Below are 16,910 nucleotides of genomic sequence, written 5' to 3'. Positions count from 1 at the left end.
TGGCTTTTTAATTGAACTACTCTCCCAGGGATTAAAATCCACACAAAGGCTGGTGTATGAGGACCTGAAAGTTAAACTGAATCCTTTCACTGCCTTAGTTGATTGAAATGCAGAAAGTAAGCAAATATCCGTGCTGAAGAATAAAATGGATGTTAAAACTTTGAGTGGTCTATTGCTGTTGCCTTACTAGTCCAGATGCAGTTGTTTTCTTAAGCTCTAACCTGATACTGTGACGTATTTAATTTTTTTTGATAAATGCATTTCTTTATTGACTTAAAACTCTCTGTAAAGTTGATTGTCTTTTCACAATAACATTGATACTTGCTGAAGGTGTGTTTGCTGTGCCCAAAATTCATCTCTTTGGAGGCTCTTGAGCTTTTTGTTCAGGTCTAATCAGACCGCTTAGGAGTCATGCATAAATCTTGCCATAACCTGTCACAGGTTATTGTATCTCAACTCTGGGAAATACACTGGGACTGCATACCAGGGTGTTAACTGCACCTGAGGTGTGTTTGCTTGACATGTGAACCACGTATCAGGTCATTTATTATTGTGATATACCTGCGGTGCGTATTAACTGCACGCCCTGTTGAGTATCCCCGGGGCATGACAGATGACACCTTAACGTGCTTCAGGTGCAACAACATACAGTAAGATGCGCAGTGGGAGTTGTGTATGCGTGCCCTGAGTTCTCTAACAGCCCGTGTGGTTTATGGTTACTATTGCAATACTTGTTGCAGTTCCTTGTTACTTGTGCTGGAGATGTGTGTGTGGAATAGGCCAGATGGCGTGTTGTGCCTTAGAACCAAGTGTAAGACTCTTTTCAGCTGCCAGGTAATGCATTATTGCTCCTGACATTCAAACCGCTAATCCACTTAATATTGTTTCATTTGTACGCCGAAGCTGTATCTCTGCCTGTTAGATAAAAATTGTAGCGTATCATTGAGGCTTTTCATTTTGGTGATGAGCAGTTGGATAGCACAGGAAACAGTCTGCAGGAGGAAAAATGAGTTTGGCATTGTCGTCTGCAGGCGCTTTGTAGAAGAGTGTTTGAGTACGTTAGAGGCAGCCTTTGAGCTGCTCTAGGGATACTGGAAGCCGTCCTTCACTTTGGAAGCTGGGATTTGTTAGGGTATTAGTTGTTTTAGAACAGAAATGGATCCATTTTGAAAACCCGCCTTAGCAAAATAGTCTTTTTCAAGTACTTGGTTTTGGTTGGCTTGAATAACACAGTGCTGATTGTAAACACTGTGGTGGGAGGTGGCTAAGGAGACTCCTGAGCTTGTTTGTAGTTTGCCTTTCCTTTGTTTCTCCAAACTGACTGTATTTTGGTATTAATGAACCTCGAGGACAGCAAGTGAGATCTGCTTGAGCTTCTTTTCACGTTAAACAGAAGCTGAAAAAGACCCTCTTTGTCAGCAAGTCCAGTTTGTGACACAAAGTCCAAAATACACGTGCTATTTTTAATGTTTGGGAATTAAAGGCATAGTTGTCTTTCTAGGATTGTTGCAGATCTGAACTACGTGGCTGACGGCAGTCAATTTGGTTAGTCTTTGCTCAAGAGTGGACTAGTGCTGGCTCAGCACGAGTTTGCTGCGAGTCAAAATGGAGTGCTAGCAAAGCTCTTGGGCGAGGGGGGTCCCTTGGATGGGAAAATCAAAAGGAGATCACAGCAAGGGTTTGAGATCTCCTAGTAACTCTTGGAATCAGAGACAGAAGTTGATCAGTGCTTAATCATCCATTTCAGGCTAGGGTGATCTTTTACTCTCCTCTTGCTTTCCTTGGGAAAAAGAATAGTCAGAAATGTGATTTTAAGAAAGATGTGTGTGTGAAGAACTTAATGAAACCACAAAATAATTTACAGAGACAACTGATAAGTGATAAACGCATGTTTTTTAATAGAAATGTAGTCAAGGCTATTATCCTGGGTATCTCCTTGTAAGGTTCTGGTTCTTCTGAAAACGCTACCTTAATGTAGCGTAATGTAATATCTCAAAATTAATTACTTAGTAAATGTGGAAGGCTTTGGTCAGAAATGAACTCCTGGGACAGTGGACAGAGGCATTTCAGATGCTGTCTTTGGGGTATACGAAATCGGGGCTATAGCAAGTGTGTTCAGCTTGAAAATACAATTAAACAGTTTGAAAATTGAATGCAAGTTTGAGCCCGAGGCTGTTAAACATGAAGCTGATTGTTTCACGGTCTCCTGCACAGGAAAGAGTATTGGCATTGCACTCTATTTATCCTCTTCCTGGGGAAAAGATGAAAGCATTTTATATTCATACAGACAAATATTTGTCTATCTTTCAGATTCTGCCGATCTCCCAAGGTCGGGGCTTGAACCCTGCCAGATAAAGTCAAAAACGCCCCCCTCTTTTCCCAGCCATGCAAACTGCGGGATGAAGCTGGAAGCTGTGGTCGAGCAGCTGCAGAAGCAGCAGCAGAAGCAGCAAGCTCCTCTGCAGATGGATTCCAGGGAGAGACAGCAGAGACAGATGAGGGAAGCCCAGCTGCTCTATACTCAGCAGCTGGCAGTACAGCAGGCTGTCCTAGCAGCTACATCTGGCAGGGCTTCGGGCAGCTCTGCTGTCGGTCCTTTGGCCAGAGGCCCACCTGCAGCTGGGGCTACGCGAGCTTTTGATCAGAGCAGCATGAATTCAGAGCCAGAAGAGGAAGAGGAAGATGAGGAAGAAGAAGACGATGAGGAAGAGGAAGGGGGTTTGGAAGGTGGAGAGCTTGAGGATGGCGCTGATGTGACTGGAAAAGACACCTGCACTGCTCTGAAATATTTTCATGCTCCTAAAGTTACCCATCACAACCAAAGAGTGGCTTCTACCTCTAATCCTCTTCCAGCTTCTGGGCACCAGCGGGGACAGCAGGGGAAAGAAGAACAGGGTAAAGACACTACTAAGCAAACATATTCCGGTTCCCCATCTGGGCGTCAGACTTGGAGACTGGATGAGCAGCTCAAGCAGGTCAGTGTTAACATTACTTTTTTCCAAATAAGAATGGTCATATTCAGTCAGACTGAGGATTTCTTTAGCCCAATATCCTGTTATAAACACTGACCATCTGCGAGTGCTTGGAAAAGCATGTGCAGAGCAATGCTTCCCTAGTACGTTCTTTCAGGTTCTCCTTTTATAAAACAAGATTTCACAGGGACTCCAACTGCTTTACTGGTGCAGGTTTCTAGCTAATGATAGAACAAGTGGGGAAAAAAAAAAAACTTTCAGCCCCAATATGTAGCAGGCTTTGTGAAGAGGAAGATGACTGTGATTCTGGCTCACTTGTCTTCTCTCTCGCTGCTGCTGAGCCATTCAGAACGGGGCAGGCTGATGCCGTATTTATTTTTGGTGCAGACACTTTTGCCTGCTAGTATCTTACTCAAATTATTTCACCCACAACTATAACCTCTTTGTGTGAGACCTCCTGGCTGCGGTGACTTTTGGGCGGATTTCTGTTTGGCGTTCTGGGGATGGGCAGAGAAGCCTGCGCCTTCTGGCCCTGGTCCTGTGAGTAAGGAGAGCCGTTTTGTATGTTGTGAGTGGGAGCGAAGGAGCTGATTTGCTGTTGTTTGGTTATGGTAGGAGATTAATGCTTGGTTTGAATGAAAAATTACCACTGCTTGTAGATAAATGCGAGAGGGTGAAGATTTCTTCTCTCAATTGTGTTTTGGCATAAGTGGCTATTTCAGTTAATATAACACTTATGCGCTGCCTTGTTACAGAGCTAACTTGAACTGATTTTAAGGACATTTACATCATTTACATGTGTATTGAAACTGGGCCCGATGACTACATGGTTTAAGCGAGCAAATTGGATTTAACTGTCCTTTTCTACAGAAAGTAGCCGGAGTGTGAACAGAGTTAGATTTTGCTTCAGGTAGCAGAGCTCTTTGAGCTCAGAAACTTCGTACGGCCAAAAGCCCGCACAGGCACCCCCCACCCACCCACCCACTCCCGTGCAAACCCTACAAAGTGGAAGGGCTGGAGCTGCTGCTGGCTGGTGAAGCATAGATGTTTGAAAGTTCGGTATGAGCACTCTTAGGGCAGATTAACCCTAGCTGCTGGTTGGATTTATAAGAAAATTTGCTTTATGTTGTCCTGGCAGCACTTGGAGGGGGAACTCTTCACGTTCAGTGAGCTTTATATCCTTCCTCATCCTGTTTAATGCTGCCTGCGGGGTCTTGCCCAGCAGCTCCTGCGAATGCGTGCCTGTGTGCTTGCTTCTGCGGTGCTGTACGTGGCAGGGACCTCTGCAAGGCGCCAGGTGAGAAGCGTTTGTGGCTGCCAGCGCTGTAAAGCGTGCCGGCTGCGCAGTCCGGGTGCGGGGGATACAGCAGGCAGCCAGTTGCTGCCGTGCCTCTCTGGGCTTGTTTCTCAAGATGGCTTGGTCTGAAAGAGCAGTTGCTCAGACCGTAGTAAGGAAATGAGATGAGTGTGTTGGTCAGGTGACAGTCACTGGAGAAATTGCTTCAGAATTTACTGGATTATAGTGACTGACTGAAAACACTTCCTCTTTCTAGTCTCTGAGTGTAGACTAGTAGGCAGGACGCTGGTTGTTAAGGGATCACTTTCCAAAGCATAAACTTCGAAATGAAGTCTTTGGCTGTTTTTATTTCTAGCTTGGCCAGTGCTCTAGTGTGAACAAGTATGTCCTTGTGCTTCATTACAATACTTGCCTATCTTGTGAGTCCTGTGAAGCTTACTGAATTAATAGGCTTGATTCCTAGACTGTTTGTCATGTTCTGGGGAGACAAATGGCTGCAAGATTGCCCCATCTGATGTGGAATATCAGAAATATTATCCAGAGAATTATTTTATGATTTATGTACTGCGCACTAATACTTGGCTAAAGCAATTGGGTCACTTTTGTTGCATTTCAGTAATATTCTTCAGGTATTTTGAATATAGGTTGCAGCTTAACTTAGTGTGGTTTCAGCCAAATTTATTTTGGAAGCTTAAGGTGCAAAAAGATTGATGTGAGGCAAAATTAAAAATAGCCTCCTCTTACTGCTTAGCTCAGAAAGGGATTAGAGAAATTTGTGAATATCAAGTTCTTTCATGGATTTTAAAGGAATATCAAGGATGAGCTCTAACAGTCTCAATACAACAGCCCCAAATGGTGGGGAAAGTATGAAGGATGGCAGAATGGATGGCAGAAAGCGGGCAGGTTCACATGCTCTCCCTAAATGCTATCCCCAAATGCTGCTGATGAAGGTGGAGTACTGGGCAAGAAGGACTGCTGGTCTGGCCCAGCAAGGCCTGGCTTATGTTCATAGTCATGCTACTGAACAAAGTTATTAAGGTGCTTTGGAATGCTCAAAAGGCAACATTGAGGTGCAAAATATTAATGATGCTGGTGAAGTATATTCACCTTGAGTAGGGTAAATATTGCAAATCAACTTGTTTGCATTCACCAGTGGAGTCTGCATACCAGAGAGTAAAAATTTAACTGCAGTATACCAGATCTGAGCTGGTGAGCAGGGGGACTGCATGGAGGTGGGAATAAGCAGGTGGACGGGCAGACAAGAGCTGCTAGCTGGCCTGACTGCCGAAAAGAATTGCATACAGCTGTGGATTGTCCACATAATTCTGTAAGCTAAATGGTAGCACACTGGCCATGTGCAAGCACTGTTTGAATTTTTTTCATTTAAGCTATATGCTTTAAAGATACTGGGCTTTTTGTTTTGTTATTTCTGTTTTGGCAGAAAAACCTGGATCAGATGGAGAAGTGCATATGTTCTCCAGCAAATTTTCCAAATGATTCCTGAACTTGTCATTTTTGTTTTAGCTTCTGTTGAGACTTGGGGCTAATAGCCCGTAGATATATGCCATTTCCAACCAGATCTGATCTGGGAGTATTTGTGGTATGCGTGATGGCTGTTGCTCGCAGAAGAGGAGAAAAAGTCACTTGTATTTCTTCTTTCAAGGGTGAATTTTTCTTCTAAAGGCAACATCCTTGGGGGGAAACATATCTTAAAAGTGTAGGGTTAAGATTGCCTGGAAGGTACGTGATAGGAAGATGGTTGAAGGGCGAAAGCCACCACCGAGATCTAGCCACGGTCTACTCAGTCTCGGGCGGCCGAGTAAATAATTGTAGAACAAGCGGGCGGACAAAAGAGCTGGCTCAGCTCGTGACACAGGGGCGGTGGGAAGCCTGTCAGCACAAAACGCCGAGGCAGTGTAGTTGCTTGTCGGGGAGTTGCACTCCCGAAAGAAGAGCTGGGGAGGAGGCGGGTGGAGGGGGGGGGGGATGCTCGGCTCGCTCTCTGCCTGTACGGCCCGAATCCCGTGTAAATCCATCCCGGCTGCGACAGCCCGGGGCTCCCGCAGGCCTGGTGGAAAGGGCGTTGGGGACTGCCCGTCTCGCTCTGAAGAAAAATGAGCTTTTTTTAATTCCGTGGGTGAAAAATGTCGCTTTTAGCGGATGGTTGAGTGTGGGTTCTCACCTTGTGGGTTCTCCCGGAGCTTCGCAATGTCTTTGCTTACGGGGCAGAGCAAAGGCAGGAGCACAGCCAGGGTCCTTCTGGTGCTGCTTGCTCAGATATTCCTTTTGCACCCGAGGCTGGTGTTCAGTACTAGCATGAGTAAGTTTGCAAAGCTGTTATTACAGTGCACGCATTTGTACCTGCATTCCTGTGTGGAATGTAAGAGTAAAGCCAAGGTTTTCAGGCATCAGCTGATATTTAATGCCTTCTCAAACACAGCAAGGTAAGTCTCCAAAAAGCAAGTATCTGATTTTTGAAGAGTAGTGCCTTTTTTTTTTTGGGGGGGGGGGGGGGGGGGGGGGGGGGGGAGATCTCCTGTTAAGAGTCTCAGAAATCAGCAGTGACTTCTAAAAATCCTGACCTAAACTTTTACAAAGGTCATGGTGCTTATTAAGGTAGGTCAACTTAAAATAATTACTTTGCTTTTGCTCTAGGGTCTAGGAATGAGTGGTTGAGATTCCATAATCTTAAGTATGTGCCTCAAGTGTTGTGCATATTGAGGTATTGCTCGGGAGAAACTCATTAATCCAGAGGGGGTGAAGATCTTTAGGAACAAAAAAATTGTTTCATACAGTGCTTTTCTTTTTTCCTTCCTAGTTATATGGGATGTCCAGCACCCAGTTCAGTGGCTGGATTTTTAATTCCAGATGCAAGTCACTTTCTGTTAGATTTTGTTTTCTTTTTTTTCCTTCTTGTTATGATATAATGAGAGAATTCTTCACTAACAGCTGGTGTTAAATATTTGGTTTCTTCCTCTTGTTTATTAAAAGCCATTTTCTATAAGAAGATATTTTAATTCTTAAGTTGCTATTTACTACTTCTCCTGAAATTCATAGTATAGGTTTGATTAAATAAAGTCTTCATCCCTATGGCAGCCTGCTTCTGCTGTAGCAACTAATTTGGAGTTCATAGGGGTTTGTAACTTAAAATACATTATCAATGGTGGGAGCAGAGAAGGATCTTGGAAGCAAATGCACTTACCCAGTGACGGAATATTTACATAGCTTCCAGTTTGTACAGCAAAATCAGAGGTTTGTAGCTGATGTGCCCAAAATGCAAATGTGCTTATAAATTAGCACCAAATGCATTTGTCCTTAGCCAGCCTTGAACAGGTCTGACACGTCCATTCAAAGTGCTCTGGAGACTTGTGTCCTGCTGGCTTCGGCACCTCTGGGTTGTTTGGTATTAGACTTTGCATTTTTAGGCCGGTTTCATAGAAAGGCAAGTGTATGAGGTAGCAATGTCCAAAGGGTTGTGGGTCTCCCTTTCCTCTCTTTTGCAAACAAGCCAAGAGTTAATTGGAGATAACGTCAGCTGAGTTTGACACCAGTGGAGAGACTTCAAAGGTGCGCAAAGTTAAGTCTCGCTCAGACTGGCGGGTGAATAGGACAGACCACTCCAACCCCTCTTGTGTCCCTGCCCTGCTGGGATAAGGCAGCAGCCGATGCAACGGCTTCTGTTAGACATCAGAGAATTGCCCCAAACCTTCGTCTCAAGGCAGCTCCGTAGGATTCGAAACGGCTGTGTTATATTGCAGTGACTATGCTGTATCTGGAGTTAGATAGCTAAGAGCAGATTCTTTGCTCATTTATATCCTGGGCAAGATACGGGTTATTTTAGGTTTGGTTCAGGTGCTAAATTTATCTTTAGGAGTAGTTGCAGCTTGTCTACTTCAGTGCCAATCTACAGATATTCTAGCTAACGCTGAAGGTGGAAAGAGCTTGAACATGTTGTGTTCTTTCATATTCTCACTTCAGGGTAAATTTGAGAATCTCCTATGTGGCAGTGAGAATTTCTCCTCCCACAGCCGTGCAGCACTGAACAGATCTTCTTGTCACTTATATTTTAGTTAATTCCTTTGAGTATTTGTGAATAGGAGTCATTCACGGAGAGTCCTGTGTTCCCTTACGGATGTGTAGGTGGATTCTTGTTTTGCAAAGAACTGTGTTAATGCTTCAGTCACTAGGTTATGGGAGCACACAAAAGAAACTTTGTAAAAATAGGTAATTAATCTGCTGATTTCAGTCCATTCTTTCTTGCTTTTCTCTCCCCTCCCTGCCATTCCTGAAATCACTAAAATGTTTTCCAAACCCATCTTTGAAGCGGCAGATACTGGCCTGAGCTCTGTTAGCAGTAAGAAGGGGAAGGGTTTATTCTAATTTCAGCCAAGTTTTACCATGCAGCATGCATGCAGTAATTATAACTTGGTTCTTCATGCTTGAGAACTTACAGCTCAGGGCAGTAGTCCTGATCTTATCAGCGTTTTGTAGTACAACAGTTTTCTTTATAGTAGCATCTGTTTCACTTCCTAAGGCTTAACTCTACCCACAAAAGGAATTTTGGTGGATTCTGTGATAATCCTGAAATTGCTGCCCCTGTACCTTTCCATTGACTTGGTGCTTTCAGTTAACCCAGGAGCTAGAGTAGACGGGAGACTTGCTTTTTCACCACCACATTTCTCCTAGTGCCTTAGTGGGTATTTCAGCAGATTTCAGTTGGCCTGGAAGCTTTTATCAAAACTCCAGGCCTGCAGCAAAGAGGTGGGTGCAGAACAAGTTTGAATTTCAGGCCAGAACTCCTGCTTCTTTCTTTCACTTATTAAAACTTCAGTGGTTTCTCTCCAGTCTAGCATTTCTCTTTTGAGTATAGCTCTGATTAAAACTGCTCGGGTTTTAGCTGAGTCCCTCTCAAACAACTGTAGGAAACTGGGATAGCAGAGAAGGAAACAGCCCATAAAAGGGAGTGGAGCTGTTATTTCCATTTTCTTACCGATACTATGTTGGTATCTACTGTCACCATGTGATTTGTGCAAGCATAACATGAGAAGGAAACCCTGAGATGTTTCTTTGATTGCCTTAAAACTTTGCCTTTACTTAGTTGTTTTGATCCTTTGGAAAAATAGTTATTTTCTTGAATCTCTGGGAGCGATAGCCATTTGAGGTGGTAGTATTTGAGTGGCAACTGTCCTACAAACATGTTTAGGCTATTCATTTGTGAGATTTTTGCCCCAAAAAGAAAAACGCAGGAAAGTGTTCATCATTCCCTCTTCCATCGACTTGAAAACTTTGTTTTTGACAAAAGGGTTAAACTCCAGCTTTTGAATGTGGGATTGGAAACCAAAATTGCTCTGGACATCTGAGCTTTCCTCTAATAAGATATTCCAGGTGGTTAGGGAGTAATCCTAAAATAGCTCCAGATATAATTGCTTCTAAAGTGAAGCCTACAGCCTCTCGGGAGGGGCAGTCCCGGAGCGCTTTGATGGTTTCCGAGGTGAGTCGGGAGCACCCGGGAGCAGGGAGGCTCCCCGGGCTCCGGAGGTGGCCTGCAAACACGGGGATCCCTTACCAAGTTCTCTTCCCTCCCTACTAAGGCTTGGCATCAGAGCATCAAGCTGAGGCAGTGTTTCTGCTGGTGGCTTTTTCTGTAAGAACCTTCGGGTGAATTTGGGCCGGTGGTAACGCAAGAGCCGTGGAAATGGCTGTTTGTCTAAATTCCCTTGATACGAAACGGTGGAGGGAGAGGCAGGTTTCTCCCCACAGAACGACCTGCCTCTCTGAACAGTGTTTTTTCCTTCCTGCTACTATTGCCTGACTTATACAAAGGTCTTTTAATGACCTCGGAGGATATACTGATTTCTCAGGTTCCTGCTGTTCGGGCAGGGGAGGGCTTCTCGGGGTAGGGTAACTTTGTTTTCCTGGGAGGAATGGAAAGGAAGTTTGATAGCAGAGCTGCCTCTGAGCTCTCTCGCTCTGCAAAATGCCCTCCTCCCTGCGTGGAGGACCTCTGCAAGACGCTCTGCCGACTTGCCTCTCCCAGCTGTGCTCGAATCCCTAGCAGCAGTGTGGGGGTGACTGTTCGGTGAGATCAGATGAAGCTGCAGAGACTGTTTCGACTGTAGACCTAGGGCCGCGCTGCAGGGTGGTTCTAACGGGCGTCGGTGTTTGGGGTCTTTGGCTGTAGTCTTGGCACAGACCCAGGGGTCTGGGCACGCAGAGCAGTCGGGCCCTCAAGATCAAAGCAGAGGCCTGCGAAAGTGCCCGTCGGTGCCTGCGCTCTGCTCTCTGCATAAATAAGGCTTTATTCCCTGACTGCTGCGCTGACGTTTTGTGCTAGCCCGAGACTTCCCTAACTCTGCTATCAAAACCAAAAAATTGCTCTCTGCCCCCGCGTCTCCGCTGTGCGGCATGGGGTGGGGGCCCAGCAGCGAGAAGCGGTGCTGGTGGCGGGGCCCGAGGACGTCCTCTAATAACGGGAGCGTAGGCTGCGGGAGAGCGGCCGTTAGCGTGGGGCTGCAGGGATCCGCCGGGCGCAGCCGCAGCTGCGCTCTCGGAGCCGGTGGGCTCACTGAAGGTGTTACTCCCCGCCTGCCAGAGATCCCAGCCCGCGTGGAGCTGCTGCAACGGGTCGGCGTGAAGGCAGCTGAAGTGCGTCAAAGGGCCCGTGCTGGTGATCTCCACCGGCGTGCTGGGCTGCATGAGGCGTGGTCTCCTTATCTAGCTCCTCAAGGCTTCACTGTGGGGCCACCTTTCCAGCTACCGCGAGAGGGGATGTTAATACTACTCGGTGTCTCTATTGCCCGAGATCATTTCTCGTCGTGCCAGCTGATGTCGATCTCTGCCGGCTCTTTGGACTAGAGTGATGAAGGCTTCAGGTAGCTTTTACCTCCTTTTCCCTAGTTAGATGTGGGGGAAGCGTTACTTCTGTGCTCTTGAACATCTCAAGATCTAGATATGGAAAGCAGCGCACATACATTCTGCTTATTATTCACCTTACCCAACTTTAACAGTCTACTTTAACAGTAGATTTATTTCTAATTACAGTTCTTCTTCCAAGAAAACAAGAAAAATAGCTTTTGAGGAGTCTTCAAGCCCATGGACAGTTTTGTTCCCTGAATTTTTATCAAGTTCAAACCCATGGGCAATAGAAAATTGCTGCCTTATTTAAGTTCCCTTCTCTTCCCTCTCCATGTCCCCACATCTAGCAGAATAAAGCTCTCAGCATGACTGAAGTTCCTTATGAATGCAAGTGTTTTGCTTCTTGGAATACCCTATTTATTTTTTAATGCCATGGACAATTTTGCCCCTTTAATTTATAACTAATTACAAACTTCACACACACACACACACACACAAAAAAAAAAAAAAAAACCTCTGCCTTCTAATATATCATATTGCCTTAGCGGTTGCCTTCTGAAGAGCCTGGCTTGTGTATTTTATTCTGATTATTCACATACATTGTTTGATCTGAGCTAACCAGCTTGCTATCAGTGGGGTTTTAGAAGCATCTGGATGTTACCATAATTAGCAAAAAAAACTGTGTTTTAATCTCTGCTAGCAAAGACGCCCATACTGAATCCTCCTGTGAACAAAACCAGTCTTCAAATCTCTTCCTAGAGAGGACTGGGAATTGATCTGCTGCAATAAACAGCTGACATAACAGAAGTGGCAATAATCCCCCATTAAATATCTTTCAGTTGATGGGACTCGCTGGATAATTGACTTTCCAGCAGGAATTACTGGCTCAAACTAAATCAGCAGGCATTAGGGCAGCTCACTTCTGTGTTTTTTAAAGGGGGAAATGTAGCTTTGGCTAGCCGTGACAAGGGCTATTCATCTTCGTAATTCGATGTATTTGTCACAACCAGATGACTCCAAGATTTTGGTTATTGGACCACCTCTCTAATTAACATGTGTTTTTATGCTGAAATCTCTTTTAGTCTTCAGTGCATTTCTATTTGTACTTGGGACAGAGGACAGTCTGAGCCACCTTGCCAGGTGGAATTGGCCACTCTTGGCATGAGTGGCTCTGGAGCACTGGCTGTGCTGTAGCTCTATGAACTTTTTGGTTTAAAGATGCCTGAACAGCGTCCAGGATCGTCCTTCTGTTCTCAGTGCTGCCTAATAGCCAGAGGCTGCTTCTGCTGGCTTCCAGTCCTGGCGATCAGTTCGAGATGAAGATTTACCAAGCAGAATAGCCCTAACTAAGCGCGGTCCCATCAATGCCGAATCAAAATAAACCCTAATCCAGCAAAGTTGAGCTTTACCTTTCTATATGGGAAATCCAGATTCACTAGCTTGCAGGAGTGAGGGGTACTGGGTTGGCAAGAAGTGTTCCAGTTCCATTCTTTCCCTATTTCTCTTTGGAGTACTCTGGATTTGGTTTGTAGATGAGTAATGGGAAGGCAGTTGGGCATTTCCAAAAGTGAAGGGGAACAGTTCTATGTCAGCTGGAGAACAGGAAGGAATGACAGCCCCGTGTGAGCAGGCGTACGTGGATAAGTCCTGCCCCTATCACTAGTGGCTTTTAGGATGTGTACTTGAATTAAAAAAAAAAAAAAGTGAACATGGAGAGGAACAGTATTGCCTCTTTATTTAGGTGTTGAACTTCTCTGCAGCAAAGCACCTGCTGCAGTAGCATTAGCATGCTAACGTTTAGCAGAAGGAAGAAGATGGCTGTTGAAGGTGCTGAGAATTTTCCTTTAGTGCTTCTTTTTCCTTGGTATAAGACAACTTTTTTGTGTACACATTTCTGCGGGAAATACCTTAGAGCAGAAAAGCTTCCCCTACCTTCAGTATTCACCTGGAAGACCACCTGCAATTTTTCAGTTTCAGCTGAGTGTCAAAAATTTGAGAGAGCATATGGTAAATAACATACAAATGTCCCTCTTTTTCTTGCCTTTTTGGTCTAAGCCGGTACCTGTCTGTCTTTGCATGTGTTTGTGCCCATAAATGCACATTTGCAAGCTTTCTGGAATTATCTCCCAAGCTTTCTGCAATGCGGTCCTTCTGCCTATTCATCTCCTTTTCTCTCCCCCTAGAATGGCAGTGTGACCTGGAGTGATGAAGGTGATGGATGCCGAGGAAGAGAAATTTCACGAGACTTTGCCAAGGTCAGCCTGGTCACTTGGGTTGTGGGGAAGGGTGGGGGAGTGACTTTAGAGGTACTCCTCTGTGACTGAGGGCAGCTGCTGAGCCCTGACTATTCTTCTATAGTGAGAGAATATGTGAGAAACCTGCTCTGAAGGTACCTTGCAGCCCTCTGGCTATAAACCTGCAAAGTTGGGTTATTTTGTTGCTTTTGATTCCTGGAATGTGGCTTGCACTAAAGCTTCATAACCACTATAATTATGCCATTTATATTTTTGGTCGATACTTTCCTTGGCTAGCAGAACAGGATTTCATTTCTTGAAGCTGGTTAGCACTGTAGTAATAGGTCTGAATGTGGCAGCAATGTGTCACATTAGCCAGAGGAATTCATTTTAAACTAAGCAGGCCCTTTCTGAAAGGGTGTAGCTAATTGCTCTGCAAATACCACCGTGCATTTTCTTCCCCAGAGCTCAGTGTGTAAGAAAATATAAAGCTACTAAGGAAATGAACCCAATAAGCCCCTCTTCTTTTAGACTAGATGAGTGCCAAGTAGCTAGCTGCATTTCCTGAGAGGCTGAAATACATTTATCCCTGTGATACATTTATGCCCTCTTCTTCTGGTCTTGTTTTATGCCCTCCTGTATCTCAGATACTGACTTCAGCTCTTTCAGCCAGTCACTTTATGGCTTCACAGGATTCTTGATAGGTAAAAATTAGATTTTCTGTTCAAGAGCTAGTTGTAAGAGATGATATTCTCATGCAACCCCCTTCTGAAATATCAGCAGATAATGCTAGCATACAGTCTCTCCTTTTTTGCAATAAATTTCCTATGAAACTCCTGAAAATGCTGGATTTTGGAAGCATTTTCACAAAATGGTTTCTGCAGCAAATTGGTTCCAGGGTAATTCTTCATATTTGTATTGCTGCTTTTTGGCTTATTTTAGATGACCCTTTCCCATTAAGCATTAGTTGTCACAGAAAAGCTCTATCCTTTCATCTCCTCCTTCAAGGGACTTGGAGTTTGTCACTTATGTGACAATCCCTGAAGGAGGGAACAGTAGGGCTAGAAGCTGAAGAGCCATTTACCTCCTTGGGGCCTCAAAGTATGGACCACTGATCTGCCCTGAATAACGGTTGCATACTTTTGGGTTTTTTTCATGTTTTTTTTCATGTTTTTTTTCAGCCTGTCATAGTAGTTTCCCTCCCCTTTGCTCTCAGATGGTTTCAAACACAGCTCTGCAGCAGGCTTGAACCCTATTTCCGTAAGAGCGCCGAACTGTACTGTGCCTGGACAAGTTACTGAGCGGGCAGAGCAAGACAAACCATAAAGAGGGTCCTTACACTGTCACTTCAGCCTTGCCCGCTGATGAAAGCCAGGAGTCCATCTTTGTTTTGCCTCCTTACTAGCTGCCTTTCACCCCACCCTCCCCCCAGTACAAACACTAGATGACTGTTGTTATATTAAAGTAACAATATTGGCTTCTTCAGTCTGTTTCAGTGTGGATTGTACCTTCATTTTTATTTTTTCCCCCAGCTCTATGAACTGGATAGTGACCCTGAACGGAAAGAGTTCCTGGATGATCTCTTCATCTTTATGCAGAAGAGGGGTGAGTGAACTTTCATATGAATTTGATGCAGTAAAATTGGACCCTGGGATCCTGCCACAGTCTGAATTCTTCCTCCTGAGGTGGAAAGAATGAATCCAGCCCTTGAGCTTGTAGATTGGGTGGAAGAGCAACAGTAAGACTTGAGATAACTGCCTTGGGAGATAAGGAGCTCAGTAAGGAAGAACTCTCCTACCGTTTTACTTGATGTCATAGGCGCTGTTTCTCTGCGCTCACTCCTACCCACTGCAGAAGTTGTCCGGGCACCCCGAGAAGTGTGGTTCCCCAAGGATTTGTGCCACAAGGCCGAGTATCCATGTGGATTCTTTGATCTCCCTCTTCAGAATAAGCCGTTCAGGTGGCGTGATCACTCATCTTCTCATGTTCTATTTTACTGGCATGTGGAAGCTGTGTGTGAATGCCCCTGTAGATGATCTGCATAGAATAAGAGCACACAATCTGGGGACTGGGAAAATAGACCCAAAAATGTGTTTCTCTCTTGATTCACAGAGTGTCAGTTTTGTGTTTAGTATAGTTTTGCGAAACTGAGTGCAGGAGCACGTAGTTTGAAGAAGTTCTCACATTCCTCCTTATGGTATTGACAAGTTGTATTTCTCCTCATTACAGTGATGGTGATGTATGTGTGAAGGAGCTCAGCGGGAATATCACAAAAGCCTCTTTCTGTCCCATAGATAGCAAAGTTTAGTTCCCTCCTTACAAAGTATTTTTAATAAAAATATACAAATATGTGGTATCATATAAATATTCTGATGCTGAAATCAGCTCTGTCTTATTTTTTGTGGTTTTATTTTGAATTGTCTCAATGATTTAAAACTGTTGGTTGAGCTGCCCAGTGGCTGTCAGTTCGTGTGTCAGTGGCACATATACTGAACAGATGTGGCACTTCCCGTGTAAAGGGACAGGGCTGAATCTCAGACTGTGAAAAGACTATTTGCCAGGAGTTACAACTATGGATTTTTGCCATTGGGAATACCTATATGATAGTTTATTAGTACTAATCTCGGTGCATGCATCTGTGTAGGTGACTAGTCATCTGTCTCTGATCATTTCTGGCAAATCTGTTGTCGTGCTCTTTTCTTTTACCTCTCCCAACTTGCCAGGTCAATCAGACTCCTCCAGCAACAAGATTCTTCTGTTAAAAAGTCACCAGCAGGATTATGCCCTTGAAAATCTGATAAAGCATAATGTTGCAACATCTCTGTTGCTTCAATCTAATTGTCAAGTTGGAACTGGAGTCTCACCTCCGCTTGGTGTTTTGACGCCTCAGTATTTTATCTCTGGATGTCTCCCCTTCTGTGAATGACTACATCACAAGTAGATGAAGGGCTGTCCAAAACAGGCGATCCAGACACAGCTGTTGCAGTCACTACTGTTCATATTCCTGTTCTTCCCTGGCATGGCTGGAGCTGAGAGCTGACCATTGTAGTAAATTTTCACTATCTGGCAGTGTGCAGTTCTGGTTCCAAGGCAGTTAAAAACTTGAACCAGGTTTCTTTTTTTTTTTTTTTTTTTTTCTTTTAAGGGCAGAAACTTAACCTGACTTAGCTTAGCTTGCTTATAAATGTTACCTTGAGCTCACATGTTAATGTGAAAACTGGGGTGATTGACATACAAAACAATAATCCTAGGAATGTGATTGATAGCAATAGAAGCTTCCAGGTACCCAGAGAGAAACCTCCTTAATGCTCTGTTTCTCCTTCCTACTACCTTTTAATTATAAATAATTGACACATTCCCAGTGCAGAGGCTGAGCTGGTCACCAGCTGTGTGCTGTAGGAGTTGAGCTATTAATCAGCTGGGCATTTCCAAGTGTATTTGTTTTCTGGAGACTTCCTTGGTTTATAGAGGATAGAAAACAAAATATAAGAGACTTACCACCTGTGGGAGATTGAAGGCTTGTTTTACTTTTTGGCACTCCCAAAACAAATA

The 16,910-nt window shown here is 44.4% G+C and overlaps 1 protein-coding gene across 1 annotated transcript in view; it reads left to right on the top strand.

Annotated features, from left to right (window-relative positions):
- Positions 1–16,910, top strand: part of ARID3B (AT-rich interaction domain 3B) — a 42,534-nt gene that overhangs the window by 1,507 nt on the left and 24,117 nt on the right. Inside the window, exons 2-4 of the mRNA XM_062583937.1 lie at positions 2,311–2,975; positions 13,308–13,379; positions 14,891–14,963. Coding sequence (XP_062439921.1) covers positions 2,400–2,975; positions 13,308–13,379; positions 14,891–14,963 — 721 coding nt within the window. The 5' untranslated portion in view covers positions 2,311–2,399. The remainder of the gene's footprint in view (positions 1–2,310; positions 2,976–13,307; positions 13,380–14,890; positions 14,964–16,910) is intronic.

Source organism: Rhea pennata, chromosome 10 (genome assembly GCF_028389875.1).
Source record: "Rhea pennata isolate bPtePen1 chromosome 10, bPtePen1.pri, whole genome shotgun sequence".
Classification (NCBI taxonomy): domain Eukaryota; kingdom Metazoa; phylum Chordata; class Aves; order Rheiformes; family Rheidae; genus Rhea; species Rhea pennata.
The sequence above is the reverse complement of the archived record's forward strand: the minus strand, read 5'-3'. Positions and strand labels throughout refer to the sequence as shown.